The 20319-nt window shown below is 37.2% G+C and overlaps 1 protein-coding gene across 4 annotated transcripts in view; it reads right to left on the reverse strand.

Annotated features, from left to right (window-relative positions):
* The window catches only part of arhgef2a (Rho guanine nucleotide exchange factor (GEF) 2a), a 118157-nt gene that overhangs the window by 9894 nt on the left and 87944 nt on the right, over positions 1-20319 (reverse strand). For all 4 annotated transcript variants that reach the window (NM_001423384.1, XM_073930602.1, NM_001081631.2 and 1 more), the window contains 7 exons: positions 18178-18303; positions 17070-17187; positions 14277-14525; positions 9009-9085; positions 5851-6026; positions 4952-5019; positions 2026-2214 (listed from right to left, as the gene is read on the reverse strand). In NM_001423384.1, the coding sequence (NP_001410313.1) occupies positions 2026-2214; positions 4952-5019; positions 5851-6026; positions 9009-9085; positions 14277-14525; positions 17070-17187; positions 18178-18303 (1003 nt within the window). The remainder of the gene's footprint in view (positions 1-2025; positions 2215-4951; positions 5020-5850; positions 6027-9008; positions 9086-14276; positions 14526-17069; positions 17188-18177; positions 18304-20319) is intronic.

The raw sequence follows: 20319 nt of genomic DNA on the forward strand, positions 1-20319 counted from the left end.
GTAATATAATGTCACTTACTCAGATGCTGCACAAATTTATCAATTGTTAAGATGTTGAAATGACATAGCTTTTTTTCTAAATCTAAAATCCTTTTTGTAACAAAAACTGTAATATTTCAAAACCAATTAAAGATAATGTAATACTTTTACATAAACTTAAAAAACAGTTATACAAGAGAATAAATAAATCTTAAGTTTTTGTTTTAATATTTTTTCTTAAATCTTACATTTTAGCATTTTGGATTGTAGGGGTGTCAAAATAATTGTTTCTTCGGTGCACCGCAATGCAGACGCAGACAATTCGGTATCAGTTCAGTAATAACCAAAACCGGTTATTATCTAGTGACGTCATTTATCTCATATGCGCTATGCCAACATAACTTACTATGGCGAGGGAGGTGAGCGCAAGTATTTAAAACGCTCCAACTATTTAAAAAAACACAGAAACTGTGCACAATTTCAGTGCGTGTGTTTGCTGGACAGTCTTTCACTGACACTTACAGCAGAAGCCCCAATTTCACTGCGATTAAGAGAATGAAAGTAAACTCCAATTTTCTCTCTCTCCTATAGAGGCCCATTTGACCTGCTGCCGTGACTTTTTTTACTCTCCTCTTTGCTGTTACAGCTAAACTACTGAATGCAAACACGAGCACGTTTCTGCAGAGTTTTCTCCAGCGCATCTAACATAAATCAGCTGTGATCGCCTGCGGTTTGTCAGTGTCACTCATCTGTGAAAAGCGCAGCTCTTTCTGTTGAGTAATGTGACCAAGAATTGCTGCTGGGAAAAAAAATATAAAACTGTGTATGGAAAGCTTCATCAGTGCACCGTCATGCACCGACATATCGAATTGAAATAAACTGATGGCATGATAATCATAACCGAAACAAACCGTGAGACCAGTGTCGGTTCACACCTCTATTGGATTGATTAATTGCTCAGATGTCTTTATTATTTAGCGATTAATTAATTCATTGATTGGTTGATTGATTAATCGGAAACATTAATGCCTCTATTTGCATATTTAAACATTTTACTGACACCAACAAAATCTATAAAAAATCTTCAAAATCAGTCCACATGACAAAAACCAATATTAAATATGTAACCTTTGTTTTGTCATTCATTTGTGACTGTGAATACTGTATGACATGAGTCATGTAATAAATGCAAGTTTCATATAGCCTGTTACGATCCGTGGGAGTTTGTATTTTTGTGCCTTCTCCCTCTCTGTTTTGCTTGTCTCCCTTCGCATCTCCTTGTCTGTCATTCGCTCTTTGTCTCGTCCTATAACCTTTTGTGTCGCTACTTTTTCTCTGCTAAGTACCTGCTGATTGGATCCCGAGCCTGTCACTCCTCATTAGGGCGTTTCTGTGGACCAATTGGACTTCGTTCCACAGACTTTAAATTCGACCGGCACGCCTTGTTTTTCAGAGTGCTATATGTGTGTGTGTTGGTTTGTGTTCGCTCGCTGCTGTTCATAATGTATGCTTTGTTCTGTGTTTCTGAATAATTACATCGATGTAAATTAGGTCATGGTTAAAGAGTTTATCAATCCTTTTGTGAGCGCCGCATTTAGTATTTTTGCTTATTATTTCAGGGAGTTTAGGTGTGGCGTCGCAAACGCTGAAGATTTCGTTTCTTTTTCACATTTTGATTTTTATTAGTAAGTTTATAGGGGGATCTTGTGTTCTAGTTTAGGTGGCTTTTGGTTTTGTTTAGTTTTTTGCTTTGGCGCCACTCTAGTTCCTTTTTCCCCTAAAACTTTTGATTGTATTTCTTTTTTTTCTTATTATTACTATATATACAGTGTACAAAGCACACACATGTAAGCCTCTCTTTTGTTGGCTTCATTTTTCTTCTCCTCGTGAGAGGAATAAACAAATTGACCGTAAATTTTGTGTCCTGGTGTATTTTCCATCCATCTACTCAGTAATAATTTAATATTATAAGTGTTACGTTTATTTTCCCTAGACAACTTAATTAAACCGTAACATAGCCACTAAAGTAACATCATTGTGTCTCACCCTCTGTTATGGCCTGTGTTAGCAGCTGTTCTCCTCGAGGAGCCTGTGGAGACTCAGCTCTGAACAGGTTTCTGGAGCAGGCTGGCAGCATGACCTCATAGCCCCCCATGACCTCCGCCAGGTCTGAGAACAGAGTGACTCGCTCCTGTAGTAGCTCCAACACCTCACTGTCCTTCTGCTGGATATCAGCTGAAACACAACAGCAGCCATGGGTCATTCCATACCTAAAACCATTAGTGGGTCAAATTTACCCATGCATGACCTTAATATGACCAAAAAACATATCATTTCACTGTATTATACCTCAATGTAATGTGTTTAGAGTCATTGAATGATCATTTATTGTTAAAACCACCAGTGGGTCAAATTTACCTATGCATATGACCTTAATATGAGCAAAACACATATTATTTCATTGTATTATATCCAATGTAATTTGTTTAGAGTCATTGAATGATTATTTGTAGTCAAAACCACCTGTGGGTCAAATTTACCAATGCCTATGACCTCGCTATGACCAAAGAAAACTTTATTTAACTGCAATATACCAAATGTAATGTTTAGAGCAGGGGTGGCCAAACTCGGGCCTCAAGGGCCGGTGTCCTGCATAGTTTAGCTCCAACTCTAATCAAAAACACCTGAACATGCCAATCAGTGTGTTCAAGATCACTAGACACTTAAGCAGGTGTGTTTGATTAGAGTTGGAGCTCAACTGTGCAGGACTCCAGCCCTCCAGGATTGAGTTTGCCCACCCCTGGTTTAGAGTCAATGAATAATTATTAGTAGCCAAAACCATCACCTAATCAAATTTATCCATGCATATGACCTCGATATGACCATAAAATATTATTTCACTCTAATATACCACAATGTCAATGAGTCATTTGTAGTTAAAACCATTAGTGGGTCAAATTTACCTATGCATATTACCTCGATATGACCAAAAACATATGTTTTTCACTGTAATATACCCCAATGTAATGTGTTTAGAGTCATTTAATGATTATTTGTTGTCAAAATCACCAGTGTGTCAAATTTACCCATCCCTATTACCTCGATTTCACCAAAAACACATATTATTTCACTGTAATATACCACAATGTAATGTGTTTAGAGTCACTGAATGATTATCTGTAGTCAAAACCATTAGTGGATCAAATTTACCTACGCATATTCCCTGGATATGACCAAAAACACATATTATTTCAGTGTAATATACCCCAATGTAATATGTATAGAGTCATTGAAGGATTATTTTTAGTCAAAATCACCAGTGGGTCAAATTTAGCCATGCATATGACCTTGATATGACTAAAAACATTTCACTGTATTACACCCCAATGTAATGTGTTTAGAGTCATTAAATGATTATTTTTAGTCATCAACTTTGATGCTATGTTGAACCATAACACACCACTAACTCATGATATACACCCACCATCATGGCATTTAGTGCCTCTAATACCTGTGTGGCATTTATATATACTTATATAAATACTTATATACTTTCTTTTATCCAGAGTGACTAACATGTATTACTACGAATGAAAACGAACTCCCCAAAAAGTTTGCATTGGTGAGCTGTTTAGAACTGCCGAAACAAAATCAAAAAGAACTTACACAGCCATATCACCCTGCAGCCCAAGACCGGTTACTCACTGAAGCTAAGCAGGTCTGAGCCTGGTTAGTACCTGGATGGGAGACCACTAGGGAACACTAGGTTGCTGTTGGAAGTGGTATTAGTGAGGCCAGCAGGGGGCGCTCAACCTGTGGTCTGTGTGAGTCCTAATGCCCCAGTAAAAGTGAAGGGGACACTATACTGTCAGTGGGCGCCGTCTTTCGGATGAGACGTTAAACCGAGTTCCTGACTCTCTGCGGTCATTAAAAATCCCATGGCACTTCTCGTGAAAGAGCAGGGGTGTAACCCCGGTGTCCTGGCCAAAGTCCCTCTATCGGCCCTTACGATCATGGCCTCCCAATCATCCCCTTCCACCGAATTGGCTCGATCACTGTCTCTCCACTCCACCTATAGCTGGTGTGTGGTGAGCGCACTGGCGCCGTTGTCCTGTGGCTGCCGTCGCATCATCCAAGTGGATGCTGCACACTGGTGGTAGTGTGGAGAGACCCCCCTCATGATTGTGAAGCGCTTTGGGTGTATGGCCATACACAATAAATGCGCTATATAAATACACATTACATTACATTACATTACATTCGCTGTGACCAGATTTGGTTCGAAGATACGTCATTTCAGTTCTTTATTCGATTTTGTCTGAAGTATAAGGTAACACACATCCTTCAAGCATGTGTTCACATGGAAAAATAATGTTAGGAAATAATTCAAATGCTAGTTCTAAAGTGATGTTTTTGAATTAGCAATGGCTTTCGCTGTTTCGATAGTCAGCTGCAGATGTGAATGCATTGTGTACTAAAGTAGTTTCTCAACTTCCTTGCACATAAAGTGTTTTTATTCATTCATCATTTATTCATTCATTTTCTTGTCGGCTTAGTCCCTTTATTAATCCGGGGTCGCCACAGCGGAATGAACCGCCAACTTATCACATAGCACATTTTTATGCAGAGGATGCCCTTCCAGCCGCAACCCATCTCTGTGTTTTTATATGTGCTAATATTAATTCTAGCAAGAAATCTTGTTCGATCGTTGAGAAAATGTCTACTGATAAATGTGTGAAAGAGTTCCCTTGAGCATTTTAAAACAATTTTCTTTCAATCTGTCAATGCTTTAGCCACTATAATGACTCATCATCTGAGGAAAAGACAACCAGAATGAAAAGTGTTTGATATGTGTGTGTGTGTGTGTGTGTGTGTGTGTGTGTGTGTGTGTGTGTGTGTGTGTGTGTGTGCATACGTGTGTGTGCGTACGTTTGTGTGTGTGTGCGTGCGTGTGTGTGTGTTTAAAGCAAACCTTTGAGTCTTCGCAGAAGAGCCTTGTCTTCTGTTTCTATAAGAGGGAATTCTTCTCTTGACGGACAGCTGTTTGACAAAACAATGTGGATAAAGGAGAATGACCATCAGAAATGACATTTTTATCCTGGTGCCTTTTAGCTCTGAATTCATCTATATGATAAAATTTAGGATTTAAAAGTCGGATTCAAAGGACTCTACACCTTTTTTGTAGAATAACAGAAAACAATTTTATGCTAATGCTTATAGCTAAATTCTAGCTATTTGTTTATTTGTTTAAGTTATATAATAAAAAAGATATATTATATCTTAATAATAAATAGATAATAATATAAAAAAAACATTTAACAATATATACTAGTAATAAATATATGCATAAAATAACTAATAATTAATTTAATTGTAATGTATTAATAATACTGATAAATATAGCTGCAAGCAGCAATTATCAGGGCCAAGCAGCCCAGAGGTCACATCATAAACAAGAAAGGCAAACAAGCTACAGAGCAACTGGAAAGATCTATAACTTTTTGCCAGCATGGTCTGAGCCAGGGGTGTCCAAACTCAGTCCTGGAAGGCCGGTGTCCTGCAGATTTTAGCTCCAACTTGGCTCAACATACCAGCATAAATGTTTCTAGAAAGCCTAGTATGAGCTTGATTAGCTAGCTCAGGTGTGTCTGATTGGGGTTGGAACTAAACTTTGTCTAAACTATGTCTAAACTATGTCTATGGTATTAGGGTCAGATTAGTTTTAGCTGAGTTGTAAAACAAACACAGGCTACTTGGCAAGTAATGCTTCCAGCAGATTGACAAATCCCTTCAAAATATTTCCGCTTATTATCCAAATTCAAAAGAAATGCAATTTCAAATTCCACTGCAAAGACAAAGATGTGTTTGTACCTGCCGATGGTCTGCTGTATAAGGCGAAGCCAGGTGTTTCTGTCATCTTTGCTTGCCGCATAGAGCTCGTACATCTCAGGTGGGCTGGACTCACTGCTGATCAGAAACAACCCTCGCTCCTGATTGGCTATATCTCGAACCAATAGACTCTGCAGTGACACTACAGCAGACTTGTCCTACACACACGACACAAACAGAACAAATTTGCCATCTGTGTGCATTAGCATACTGATAACATCCAAATGCAATCAGTAAATTCAAACCCCTTTAGGAATTGTTAGGATGCAATGCTAAGGGCAAACAAATTTGAAGACATGTCCGGAAAGTAAACTGTAAGAAGAATGGTATCTATTCTTACGCTATTCTGATCGACTCTTCCTTATCCAGAGGTTTATGGAGCTTAAAATATGCCAAATTTATGGAGCCTAAAAAGATTTCGATAGTGTAGACCGTTGGTACTTGTTCAGAACTCAAATTTTTTAAGATACCATTGCAGGGCTTTGAAATCAAAAGGGGTCTAAGGCAGGGTGACACTTTCAAAGAGAGAATAGTTAGACATGTAGATGTGAACCCAGGAGGTACATTGTACAAAAGGACAGTGCAGTACTTAGCTTATGCGGATGACATAGACCTACTCAGAAAGAGAGCTGAAGGAATGCATCCTACAGCTAGAAAGGGAAGCACACCTGGCAGGCCTGGATGTGAATACTGGCAAGTAGAGATCTGCGCGGGACTAAATTTTGAATCCCGCTCCCGCCCGCACCCGCCAGGTTTTAGCCCGAACCCGACCGCTCCCGCTTATATTAAGAATTTATTGTCCCGCTGCCCGACCCGCCCCGTTTTCTGCCCGCCGCGCCCGATCCTGCTAAAGAGCGGGGAGAACAAAACCGAAAATCACCCAGCTATACAGTCCAGACAGCCAAGCCGTCTGTATAAACACACACACAGCACCAAGCACACACACACACAGACAAAGCTCTCTCTCTCTCTCATACGCGCGCGCGCGCACTAACACACACACAAGCACCAAGCAGACACACAGGGGTTTGCTGTTATATCAACTCAAAGGCTTGTAATACCATGTATCAAGTACCAATGTAATACCAAAAGGTTTTATATAAAGGTATATAAATACTGAGTCGCGCCAGCTCCGGGCCGCAGCGCACATTACTCTCGGGCCGATTCCAGCGCGGATGCGGCAGCGTCGGCTCGCTTACAGCCGCCGCATCTGGCTCGATTGATTCGGGCCAGAATCAGGCAGTGAGTCCACAAGCATCCGGCCTGAGTTCGGCAGCCGGAGCCGGGCCGATTGGTAAGTTTCCGGCAGGCGAGAATCTATCCGGAACTGGCCCGAGTGTATTTTGCTATCTGGGAAAGCTCTCTCTCTCATTCGCGCGCGCTCGCACTAACATACACACACACAAGCACCAAGCACACACACAGGCAAAGCTCTCTCTCTCTCTCTCTCTCTCATTCGCATAGAAGTATCCGCGATATTGCTAGACAGCCCGCTCCCGTCCCAAATTTAACCCGTTACCGACCGCTCCCCGCGATTTATTCGGAAATTTATTCCCACGCCGCAGAAATCTGGTCGAGTCCTGCGGCACCCGCAGGACAGCCGCGGGAATGCAGACCTCTACTGGCAAGACAAAGTATATGCTTATGTCTAGATCTCAGAGCACCTCAATGGAACCCCTGCAGGTAGAGCCGTACTCCTTAGAGCATGTCCCCAACTTCAAATATCTAGATTTATTGCTGACAGACAGCAACGAGACCAGGAAAGAAATAAAAGAGGTTGAAGTCGGAAAACAAAGCATATTTCAGCATGCAGCACCTCATTAAATCCTGTATGCTGAACCGAGCGAGCAAAAAGAGGCTATAACGTACAGTATTGTGACCAGTGGTATGGTATGCCAGTAAAATGGGGGTATTAACAGCTCTGGATGAACTGCTTCTCAATGCCTGGGAGAGAAATATCTTGAGGAGGATCTATGGACCAGTTTGTGAATGGTGGATAAGGAGTAATGCAGAAGTAGCAGACCTGTATGTTGAGCCAAGCCTGGTCACAGAAATAAAGAGAAACTGGTTAGAATGGCTCGGTCACTTAGAGAGATTGCCCGAACACAGTAGTGTAGAAGATAAAGCCAGAAGGAAGGAGACTTCCTGGGAGGCCACAGAAGAGGTGGTTAGATGGCCTAGAAGAAGATCTACTTGTCCTAGGAGTGCGTGCTCGGAGAAATCGAGGACGGATGGAGGGGAGTGGTTGAAGAGGCCAAGGCTCTACAAGAGCCGTAGGAAGGAGAAGAAGAAATAGGCCAAAACAATGTGAATTTAATTGTGTTCATTAGAATTAACAATTGTAATTTAATAAAACTGAATTTTTTTTGCCTTTAATTTTTTTTTTTGGATTATGAATTTCTTAATTTGAATTTGAATTTGAATCTGAAATTTAAGGCAACTGAATTTTTTAAGTCAAATTTTTCTAGATGTATTTTCAAACTTTTTAGTTCTGAATTCATAGACTGCAGGCAAATACAATTTCAAGTGTTTAAGATCAACATCAAATTTAATATTACACAATTCAAAACCAGAAATTCAGATAGCGCAGGTCATGTCAAGGGTCTTTACCAGCAAAAAGAAGAATATTTTAAGCTCCATAGAGGTTGACAAAGTTATGTGGATCTTGTGCGTATCCAGGCCAGATGATTGACCTGCTCCTCTAAAACTGAATGTATACTTGTATTATCATACTATTATTTAATATAACTCTACTGTTATTTCTAACAATATGGAGGACTGACTGTCATGACGAAGCCCTTGGAGTGGCTAAATGAATGAAATAAATTATGTATAAAATGAATAGGTTGTGGATAAATTGAGGAACACTTGTGAAAATGTAATGAAAAACTTTTTATACACTGAAAAAAATGTTCACCTCGAAGTTACGTGCAAGAAGGGATTTTCCATTATTGCCTGTTTTGTTGGTGAAGCTAAGCGGATACTATTTGGATTGTATAATTCAAACTTGACATGTGAATTACTTTAAAATTGACAAAATAATTAACAGCACATACTTTATAAAATCGACACAGTTTGTGGTATCATACAACTAAAAACTCTAATGTGGAGTTTACTATATAATGACTATTTTAACTTACCAAACTGGCAAAAATAAACCGCTGATCTTTCTCTTGCAAGAACACTAGAATATCAGTCATCAGCAGAACTTGAACATCTACAACAGAAACAAATCATAATGAAATGGCACTTAATACAACAGTGAGTCAGTAAGCTGCGTCCCAAATGGCACACTATACACTCTGTACTTATGCACTTACACACTCAACAGTACAGTATATATGTATGTAGTGTCGTACCAAATGAAACACTAATGTTTTTTTCTTTCAGATGACGTTTGACAGTTGCCAAATTAGCAAAATGAATGACCAAAACCACCAAATAATACATGCCATTATTTCACCATTGGGAGGCGCTTTAATCACTCTCTTTGGAGAATTTTGCTTTCACAATCCAAAAAATAATAATATAATCCAACATGAGTGTCCGATAGCTCCGCCCCTTCCACCCGTGAGCAAAGCAGTGGTCGTTGAGTGCGTGAAGTGTCCGACATTCCACACTACATGTTAACAGTTGAATAAGTGCATCATCCGTGTATTTAAAGTGCACTAAATCTTTTTTCAGTGTGGACACACTACTTACACTATTTATAATACATGGCACAGAATTGTGCATAAGTATGCGATTTGGGATGCATCTTGTTTCTCCCTCTAAAGGCCGGGACACACCAAAACAAAGTTAAGAACTAGCTGTGACTAAAACTGAGGAAAATGTATGATCTGAGTCTGTGTGAGAGGATGTATATTTCCATACCTGCAGTTGGCAGTGTGTGTATTTTTATTCCAGAACTTGTTCTTTGCCCTCACTACAAAAGGATTCACTCGTGCAAATATATCTGAACATCTAGATTTTTAAGTTTGCAGATGTTTAAAAGTCCAGTGTGTAGGATTATTGCAATTCTAATTATTGCAGTCCAGATATAAAATATTGGATGTTTAATTTTTTCTTTTCCTCAGATTGATGCGCAGACAGGTTGCCAGATTGACGACAACAACAGATTCAAGCCAAAAGTGAAGGCGTTCACGTGAGCAGATTACATATTACCTGGTCATTGAGCATTAGGAGGGATACGAGATCAGGTATTTCTTGAGAGCCTCCAGTTCGTTTTTTTACCTATACAGTACTTTGGTTAATATGGTGGTTCTAATTCTGTATGTAAGCGTTAAGTGTTTGTGATTGTTATTACAATTCGCTTGTATACATGTTTTTAGACTGTGGGAGGAAACCGGAGTACCCAAGGAAAACCCACGCGAACACTGGGAGAACATTCAAACTCTGCGCAAAGAGTACCGACTGGCTCAGTTACAACTTGAACCATTGGGCCTCCGGCTGCCGTCATGTTGCCTGATTGTTGAATTGAGGAGGAGGGAATAGGGAAGGATAGAGGTGGGGGGTGAGTTACAAAAACAAAGTTAGGAGAATTTAAGTGGAAAATCATTACAAGATATTTCCGCACCCCACAAATTGTAGCAAAGATAAGAATAGGCTCATCTAACAGATGCTGCAGAGAATGTGGTGATCATTTAGGGAACCACTCTCATATCTTTTGGTATTGCCCAAAACTGCAGCAATTTTGGAATGATATCTATAAGGTATTTGGAGACATATTCTGTATTGATATTCCCTTTGATCCAACTGTGGCAGTCCTGGGTATGGTGCCTGAGAGCATGGTGGAACGAAGAAGTATTTATTTATTTCAAATACTGCTTTCTGCAGCACTAAAATGTGTCACATCTAACTGGCTCAGATCAGACCCACCTAGGTATGACCAATGGATAACATTTTTTTTAAACAATATTAAATATAATTAAATTAAATATTAATATTAAACAATAATACATAAGTAACTTTAAACATACAACATAGATTTAATAAACAGCTACATTACATACTCGATAAGTATATGAAATTTCTCCCAATTGCCTCCACACCCCTCTCCTTTTTATTTATTTATTAATTTATTATTTTTTTAAATATATGTTTTATATATAACTTCAACACAATATATATTGTATATATTGTTTTAAAATGAAACTGTGCAAATGACTCCCTTTTTTTTCTGTTGTTTTATTTTCTCCCTAATCTTTTAAGTATCTATCTGTATCCTTACTGGCTATTTCTGATGTATCTCTGATTTTGTGTTGTGTTCTAATAAAAAAAACTGTAAAAAAAAAAAAAAATAAATAAAACTAAGATAGGGAATGAAGTTTAGGCAGGATATTTATAGTCATTTTGGAATGATCCGATAGGCTAGCTAATGATTAGCGATAAGGATCAGATGTAGTCAATCATATCACATGCTCCTCTCGAAATTAGTTAGTGAAACTTCACTAGGCTGTGCCCGAAAAAATTGAGGCATCCTTTATGGCTAAAATGAAATACACTGTTTGTTTCCACCAAGGAAATTCGGGATGCTGTAACATATTTAGCGGTGGAAAGAGTACTGAAAAATCATACTTAAGTAAAAGTACCATTACTTGCCTAAAAATGTAGTGCAAGTAGAGTAAAAGTATCTGTTTTAAATATTACTCAAAGTATGAGTAATGAGTATTGCGCTGTAAAAAGTTGATGCGTTAACATATATTTTGTGCATGTGTGTGTAAACGTAAGTAGCAAAAGATTCAAAGTAAATCGGCACACAAATTACAAAAGCATGTAAACGTGTGTAAACGTAACATTCTGTAGTGCATCGATTTATTGCCCAGCAGACACACAACATTATAAGATGTTCATCTTAGGTTAAATTCAGGTTGTAATGTCAGGTGACCAAAATTAAATGTCTAGCCAGCGTCTAAAGACAACATTTTTTTGATGTCCAATAATGACCTCAAATGGTGTTGATATTTGGTCAATTTTAGGCTATTTGTTTTAGGTCTAAATTTTAGGTCTAAATGTTAGAAAGTGACCAAAATCTAACGTTGAGCCAGCATCTTAAACCAACGACATATTGACCTCAAATACTGATTTATTCATCAGATATGGCAACCAAAATCTAACATATGATGGAAGTCATAAGGGTAACGTCCACACAATGTTAGGCTGTAACATCATTAGACGCTGATATTTGGTTGGTTTTAGGTTGGAGATCGGCCTGACGTTGAATTCTGATGTCAACATGATTTTCATTTCCAAACAAAATGCAACGTCCACATGACGTTAGGGTACAGCGTCAATCTGACATCATGTTGACATCTTGTGCCTGCTAGGTGTTTAAGGCCATTTCGGTCATCATACAGTAAACATCTGTCATCTTCTCATCAGTGACCAAAAGTCTAAACCAGGGGTGTCCACACTCGGTCCTGAGGGGCTGGTGACCTGCTGAGTTTTGTTCCAACCTGCTTTAACACACCTACCAAGAAGTTTTTAGTATATCTAGTAAAAGTTTGATTAGCTGGTTCAGGTGTGTTTGATTAGGGTTGGAGCTAAACTCTCCAGGACACTGGCCCTCCAGGACCGAGTTTGGACACCCCTGGTCTAAACAGTCTCTGGGTTGATGACTGTTTACATGGACACCAATAATTCGATTTTAATGTGATTAAGACAATACTCTGGTTAAGAGTTAACCATGTAAACAGCGATTTTTTGATTATTTAAATCAGATTAATCGAACGAAAGAGAAATAGAATTAAGACGTAGGGAGTATGCAGATTTTAGTGGCATTATTGAAGTGCATTACAGACACTTAATCGAATTATTACCGTCATGTAGGACTTTTCGCAGCGTTTTGTAACAGGATAGTCCATACTCACACACATACACGTGCCTGCACGTGTGGCTGTTTGGGCACTCTCTGCACCCACCCAGTCAGACACCTGCATCGTGAAATGCGGAGGTTTTATTTCTTCCATTCAGCATGCGGTATGAACTTCCATTAAAACATAACTCTTCCAGCAGTTCGTAGTTGCATCCAGTATCTCGCTTGTCACGGAGGGCGTGCATGAAATGTTCGTAAATGAAAGTGGAAGTGCCAAACTGCAGTTAAAGTCGACAAATTAAAAATGAAACCCCCGAAATTACATGAAACTCTGGAGGACATGCGGATAGCGTGGTGACAGAATGACGTTAATTATGTGCTATAACATGTAAAACAGGATCATGAAAGTACCACTCAAAAAGTAACTCATGTAAACACCTTATTATTCTTAATATTATACATATTGTTTTCTTAATTAGATTAAAGCAAATAGTTTGATTACTGATGTCCATGTAAACGTAGTCAATGTGTGTAAAGATTTTGGACATCTTCTTGGACACTTTTAATGCTTCCAAACAGTTTGCTGCAATTATAAATCGTCATGTTTTGAGGTAGTTCACTATGATGCGATTTACCTTGTATGTGCTATTTGATTGGGCAAGAATCACAGGACTGATTTTTCTAATCCTCATAGACAAGAAAAAATAAAGTGGAGACTTCAGGTTAAAGGAAAGTAGTGGGAGTAAAAGTACCGATACAGCACTAAAATGTACTCAAGGAAAAGTAAAAGTACACATTTATAAAACTACTTAGTAAATTACCGTTTCTGAGAAAAAACTACTAAATTACATTAATTTGAGTATTTGTAATTAGTTACTTTACACCACTGAATATAATTGGATAAACTGGCAGTGGGCAGAGTTACACAGGCCAAAACAAAGATAGACATTCCAACCAGAACGCACATTTTTCAAAGGAGAACAACTGAATTTCTCATTGTTTTTCAGATAACCAAGTATGTTCACTTAGTTTCCTTAATACAGGATCTGCAAAAATATTATGGTATTTTTATGATTTAGAAGAGTCAAAAATGCACACACAGCACTTTTAAGAAATGCTTCTTTGTGTTCCCTCTTAAATTGCATCAATTGCTTAACTCTATCACTTTAGTTTTCGCTCTCATGCTCTGATTCGTAGATGAACACCCAATCAGGACACTCTCACTGATGGTCTATAGCTTCTACAAACTCCCTCTAAAATGAGCCTAACCAAACTACACTGTAAAAAGTGTTTAGTTACATTACTTTAAAAACCGAATAAAGCCGTTGTCTTAAAAGCAACAAGTTAATTTTAGGTTGAGTAAACCCATTGACTTAACTTTTACAATTATGTAAATAGTTTGGTTACTTCATAATTATAAGGCAACGAGTTTAGTCTCTTTTTTAAAGTAAAGTCAACTAATTGCTTTTTAAAGTGTAGCCAGACAGACACTCACTGACGATCTGATGCTACCGTTGGCTTGGTGTGTCTCAGCCTTAACACAGATATGTATCGCATCATACGTCCCTATATACAGTACAACCATCTTCAGTACCTTTGAGTCGAGAGCTGGGTGTTTTCCAGAGAAGCGTGCCTTCATGTATAAGCTGCCTGCGGAGCAGTTCGGCCGGTCGGAATAGAGCTCCGGAACGAAGTTTGGCCTCTGCACGCGGGTCCACTCGAGAGCGGATCTCCTGCAGCCGATGTGTCCTCTCCAACTCCAATACCTGCTGATCCACCGAACACAGCAGCTCGCGGAGACAAGCCAGAGCCTGAGACAGGCCTGCAGCTTCCTCCAGATTGTCTGCATTTTACAAATAACAATCAATCACAAAAAAATACAATAAAATCTATAAGCAGGTGATTTTATGATTAAAATCTAAAACGTGATGTCACCAATATGTGCTTGAAAGGGGCATTTATAAATTTGTTTGTCCTTTGATTTGTTTATTTAATAAACTGGACAGTAATTAATATATATATATATATATATATATATATATATATATATATATATATATATATATATATATATATATATATATATATTTTTTTTTTTTTTTTTTTTTTACTGTAACCTAAATTAAATATATCCAGTAAATAATGAATTTTTCATCTCAAAACGCTATTGCCATGCAACGATTTCAAAATTCTAAATGATCGTACACAAAAAATTTAATATTATGGTATTGAAAATATAATATAATAATAATATTTAATATTATTGTAAAACATAACAGTTCTAGGCAAAAGCCTTGCTGTGAAGTTTTTATTCTTTTTCAAATATTTTCCAAGTGATGTTTAACAGAGCAAGAACATTTTCACAGTATTTCCTATTATATTTTGTCTTCTATTGAAAGTCTATTTTTAGTTTGTTTGCAATTGGTCTTAAAGCTTTAGTCTAAATAGTTTTATAGATTTTTAATAGTTTTACATAAAAAAATTACTTGTCTAATTACAGGGTTCATAAATATATTTACTACTAAACTGCCAAGACTTTTCCAAAGATTTCATTGACTTTGGGCCCTATCATACACCCGGCGCAATAAGGCGCAAGACGTATTTGCCCCGTCATGTTGCTATTTTCAGACCAGCGCAACAGTAATTTTCCAGTTTTTCGCTATGTTGTTTTAATAGCGATAGTGCTTCATTTACACATTGCTTAAAACACGCAGGATGCACAGCAATACAGAAATATCTTTACAAATGAAAAAGAATTAAAGGATTAAAATGCTACAAAAAGTATTATTTTCTACATAAATATAAAAACCACTGCCTCCATGACTTCTTCATCCCGGGGGCTTGTTTTAGTTTATTCATGACAACTTGCTTTGGTATAAGGTTCTTTTTATTAGTAGTATTATTTATTATATGCATATTTATATTTGTTTTATTAAATACAAGCTTAGATTTGTCCACCTGTCATGGACACATGCTATGCCATACGGGGCCATATTATATTTGGATATAATGGTTCGTTATTACTGTTCATTTATTCGTTTGCTGGAAATTAAAACTGAATTTAGAAATAGTTTTAAAACAAATCTTTGCATTTACCAAACTAAATGAATTATGCAGGCTAATGGATGTCTTCAGTGGAGTGTGCAACACTGTTCCCTTTTCCACAAAAGAGAGCAAGTGAAAGAGAAAGTAAAGAGGCCGAATGGGGGAGGCTTGTTCTTTATCCTTGCGCTGCAGATGGTCTGTTTAACTGTTTTCTCGCTAGTAAAGCGCTCAGTTTTTCTACTTACAAAGTCCGCCATGTAAATAGTAAATGCGACATGGTGCGATGGAACTGATTGTTAAAGGGAATGGGAGATGAGACTCTGATTGGTTTAATGCACATTATTCTCAAAACACACCCAAAAACGTATAAAGAGAATAAGCTCAACACTGTTAGACCATGCCCCAGGGCGCAGAGAACATAATGTGAAGAGACGATCTGGTCAAATTTAAAATAAAATTCAAAAATTACCCAATATTACAATCTCAAATATGTAACTACACAGATATTTATTAAACAAATTTCCATTGCTTTTCCAAAACATTTTGGGTTTTTTTTGTTTTTCCAAAACTTTTCCAGGCCTGAAAAAATGCCTTGTCAAAGTTCCATGACTTTTCCAGGTTTTCCAGGACCTTATGAACCCTGCATTTAGTAAATTTATGACTTGTCAAATTACTTTTAATAGGTTTATAGATTTTTTATAGTTTTACATTAACACTGACTAGTCCAAATGATGAGTTTAACTAAAATCTGTTGAAGTTAAAGCTTATTTGCTTTGTTGTTGTTTTTTTGTTTTGTTTTTGTTTTCTCCTTTATTATTATATGGATTTGTTTGTTTGATTGAACATTTGATTTTGGTTTACTTGATTAAATCATGCATTTGTTGAAACTTAATTTATTATTTAATTGAATTATTTGAGAAACTGTATTGTTTTTTTTTTTAACCCCAGCGCCCAACCCACTTTATTAGCCAAAATACCGCTACACACTAACTTAGCCTAGTTCACCTAATTAAACAGGTTAAGCCTTTACATTGCTCTTTAAAACTCAATGCTAATAAACTCCAAAATTACTAGCCACATATTGTGTACTGTTATCATGGCAAAAAACAAAAGAAATTAGTACATTTTAAAACTGTTATATTTAAAATATGTTGAAAAAAAAATAGTTGAAAAAGGGCTAATAATTTTGCCTTCAACTATATATATATACACACTACATTGGCTTCATATCAATTTTGTTAACTTATTAGAATGCTACAGAATTGCATACACAGAGGAGAAGGGCAGCTATTTAAATACAGCTAATATTGACACTGGCGTCAATTATACATGTGAGTCTCACCTTTGGTGTTGTCATGGATTCGCTGCAGTAGGACGGGGTATTTAGTGATACGCTGAGTGACCAGCAGGATACACTCCTGAAATCCGTGACGGCGCAGTAAGGGCCCCCGACTCACCCTCTAAACAGAGACAGAGACAACAAGAAAGGATTTGATCTTGCCATAAAAATAGCCTCTTATGGCAAAAACCAAGTGACAAAAAAAAAAAAAAATGAACATATACATATACATTTTAATTTAGTACTGGTATAAAAAAAAAATGTATTAACAAAAATTTTACTCGAAAATATGTACAATATTATAATTGATAATTTTGGCCATTATTATTTTTTAACGTGTCTTAAAATAGAAACTTATTGTAAAAAATTAAACTTAAAATTTAAATTTAAATTTAAAATTAAATTAAATTAAATTAAATTAAATTAAATTAAATTAAATTAAATTAAATTAAATTAAATTAAATTAAATCTTAATCAAGGCCAAATTTTTAAAACACCTGGATAATACATTTAGGCTACATATCAGATAAAATACATACTAGATATACAATACCATAACATTTATTATAATGAGGTAAGAAGGTTTTTTATTTTGAAATATATGGAACTTGCCATGAAAACAGACTTTAAAAAACCCTGCCATTTACAGTATTGGACAGATGTGTACTTCCACTGCATGCCTAAAGTGTTAACAAACATGTAAATCTTTCAAATTTCACTGCACTTTGCCTTTTAAATTGTGAAACGAACCTTCAAATTATGATCCTCACCCTCACTGATGCAACAATACTGAACATTTCAATTCAAGAAGTACATGCAATAGCATATTAGTATTGTTGTATAATTCGTGACATTTCCCTGGTTTTTGTTAGCCCTACATCAGCTATTATGAACTAAAATGAAAATGAGAGCCGAGCACAGTCATGATGATACCTGTACATCTGATGATTCACCCATTTATGAGGGTTTGCAGGCATTTATTCCATTAATGCACCACCCACCATCATTCCTCACCCGGTGCCACTCTGTCCTCCCACTTGAAACACACAGACGACACCTGATCTGCTCACGCAAACAAACAAACACACGCAGGACACTGTCTTGTTCTTACCCGTATAAAGAGCTGAAGTCTCTTGTCTCTGGCCAGCAGCTCTTTGTAGAGTTTGACAGCCTTCATATGGCGACTGCAGAACTCAGAATAGGCCTTCAGCATATCGTCTGCAAACTGACCTGAGAACTGTCCAACACACACACAGACAGTGCACTATAAACACTTTGTTCTTTGAAACCTGAAAAGCCCTCAGCCTCCCACTCTCATACACTCAGAATGACGTTTCCATTTCCACTTGTCGCCCTTTCTGTCTTTCTGTTTGACTTTTCACTTCCTCTACAGCATGACGTCGTGTTTTCCTCCACCAAGCTCCGTCATTTTCAATGCACTTCAAATTCAATTAGGCTATTTGGTTAAGAAACTGTGTTACAGGTTAAGTTGAGACAAAAATGAACATGGAGTTGTCATTTATTCACTCTGGTGAACCCTTCCTTCTATTTCAGATCACAAAAATAAAAGTAAATATATTTAAATACAAAGTTCCGTCATAAAACTTCATGTGTGCACAGGCTGATAGATCACCTTACCTGCTCATGTGTCATTAACTACTGTACATGGCGCAGGAGATTGGCTGTTGTTGTTGCTTCAGCAGCCAATGAACTATCTCCTCAACGTTTTAAATGCTCAGTGTAGTTTTACGCTAGCATGTGTTTTTCAGAGACCCTCCTCCACCCCAGCTCCACCTGTGTTTATATCTGCTATGGAGGTTACATATATATTATGTCTGCAGCAGCCGTGTGTATTATTCTCAAGCTGTATGTGTGTGTGTTACGACTGAAGTTTATTTATTCATTTATTATTGTGGATTATACTCTGTCTTTTTCTTTTGTCCCACCTTCTTGTTGTTTTTCTGTTGTCTCATAGGCTCCCAAACCGGCGTGATTCCCTGTTCTGATTGGCTGCTGGTCTCAAAAGCCTGTATATAAGGGAGCTTCCGGCAGGGTTCGGAGAGCTCATTTCTGTGCGTTCGGTGTTTGGAGTGGAGCTCCTGGGTTTCCCTCACCCCTCCGGCCGACGACCAACAACCAATATTGTACTGATGACCATCATACGCTAAAATATTTTTGAGAGTTTGAGCGTGTAGGGGTGACCTGCCTATTTATTTCATTACTTTTGACTTTGTTTATGTTTAGGGAGTAAGGTAAGCTTTTTATATTTTTCTTTAAATAGTAATAGGTAATTTAGTGGATTTACTTTATAGATTATTTTGTTTGTTATTTTGGCCTGTGGTCGCCCTGAAGAAATGCTCGTTTATATTAGCCACATTTTTCTATAAAAAATCTATTCATATATACTCTCAACTGAGTGTGTGAGTTTGGTTGTCGACCGAAGGGAATCTTTTGCTTTAAGTTTTGTTTTGTTTGGGAAATCCACCACCCCAACACATTTGTTTTTTCTTCGTTTATTATGCCCTTTTTGTTTCCCCTAGACTTGGGGCGTAATAGTGTGAATATACTGGCAGTAGCATGTCTCAGTACTTGCTCTGCCATAATAATTAAAGCAGCAACAGCAGCATTGTAGCAGATCTATTCCGCCAAGACCAAACACATCAACATTGCCATATACAGTTCAAGTCAGAATTATTAGCCCCCCTTTAAATTTATTTTTCTTTTTTAAATATTTGCCAAATGATGCTTAACAGAGCAAAGAATTTTTCACAGTATGTCTGGTAATATTTTTTCTTCTGGAGAAAGTCTTTTTTTTATTTTGTTTCGTTTTGTTTTATTTCGGTTAGAATAAAAGCAGTTTTTAATTTTTAACACCATTTTAAGGACAAAATTATTAGCCCCTTTAAGCTAATTTTTTTGTGATAATTTACAGTACAAACCACTGTTATACAATGACTTGCCTAATTACCCTAACCTGCCTAGTTACCCTAATTAACCTAGTTAAGCCTTTAAATGTCACTTTAAGCTGTATCAAGGTGTCTTGAAAAATATCTAGCAAAATATTATTTACTGTCATCATGGCAAAGATAAAATAAGTCATCTATTAGAAATGTGTTAATAAAACTATTATGTTTAGAAATGTGCTGAAAAACTTTTCTCTCCGTTAAACAGAAATTGGGGGAAAAAATAAACAAGGGGGCGAATAACTCAAGGAGGCTAATAATTCTGACTTTAACTGTACATACTTATTACC

The sequence above is a fragment of the Danio rerio genome, chromosome 19 (assembly GCF_049306965.1).
Source record: "Danio rerio strain Tuebingen ecotype United States chromosome 19, GRCz12tu, whole genome shotgun sequence".
NCBI lineage: Eukaryota > Metazoa > Chordata > Actinopteri > Cypriniformes > Danionidae > Danio > Danio rerio.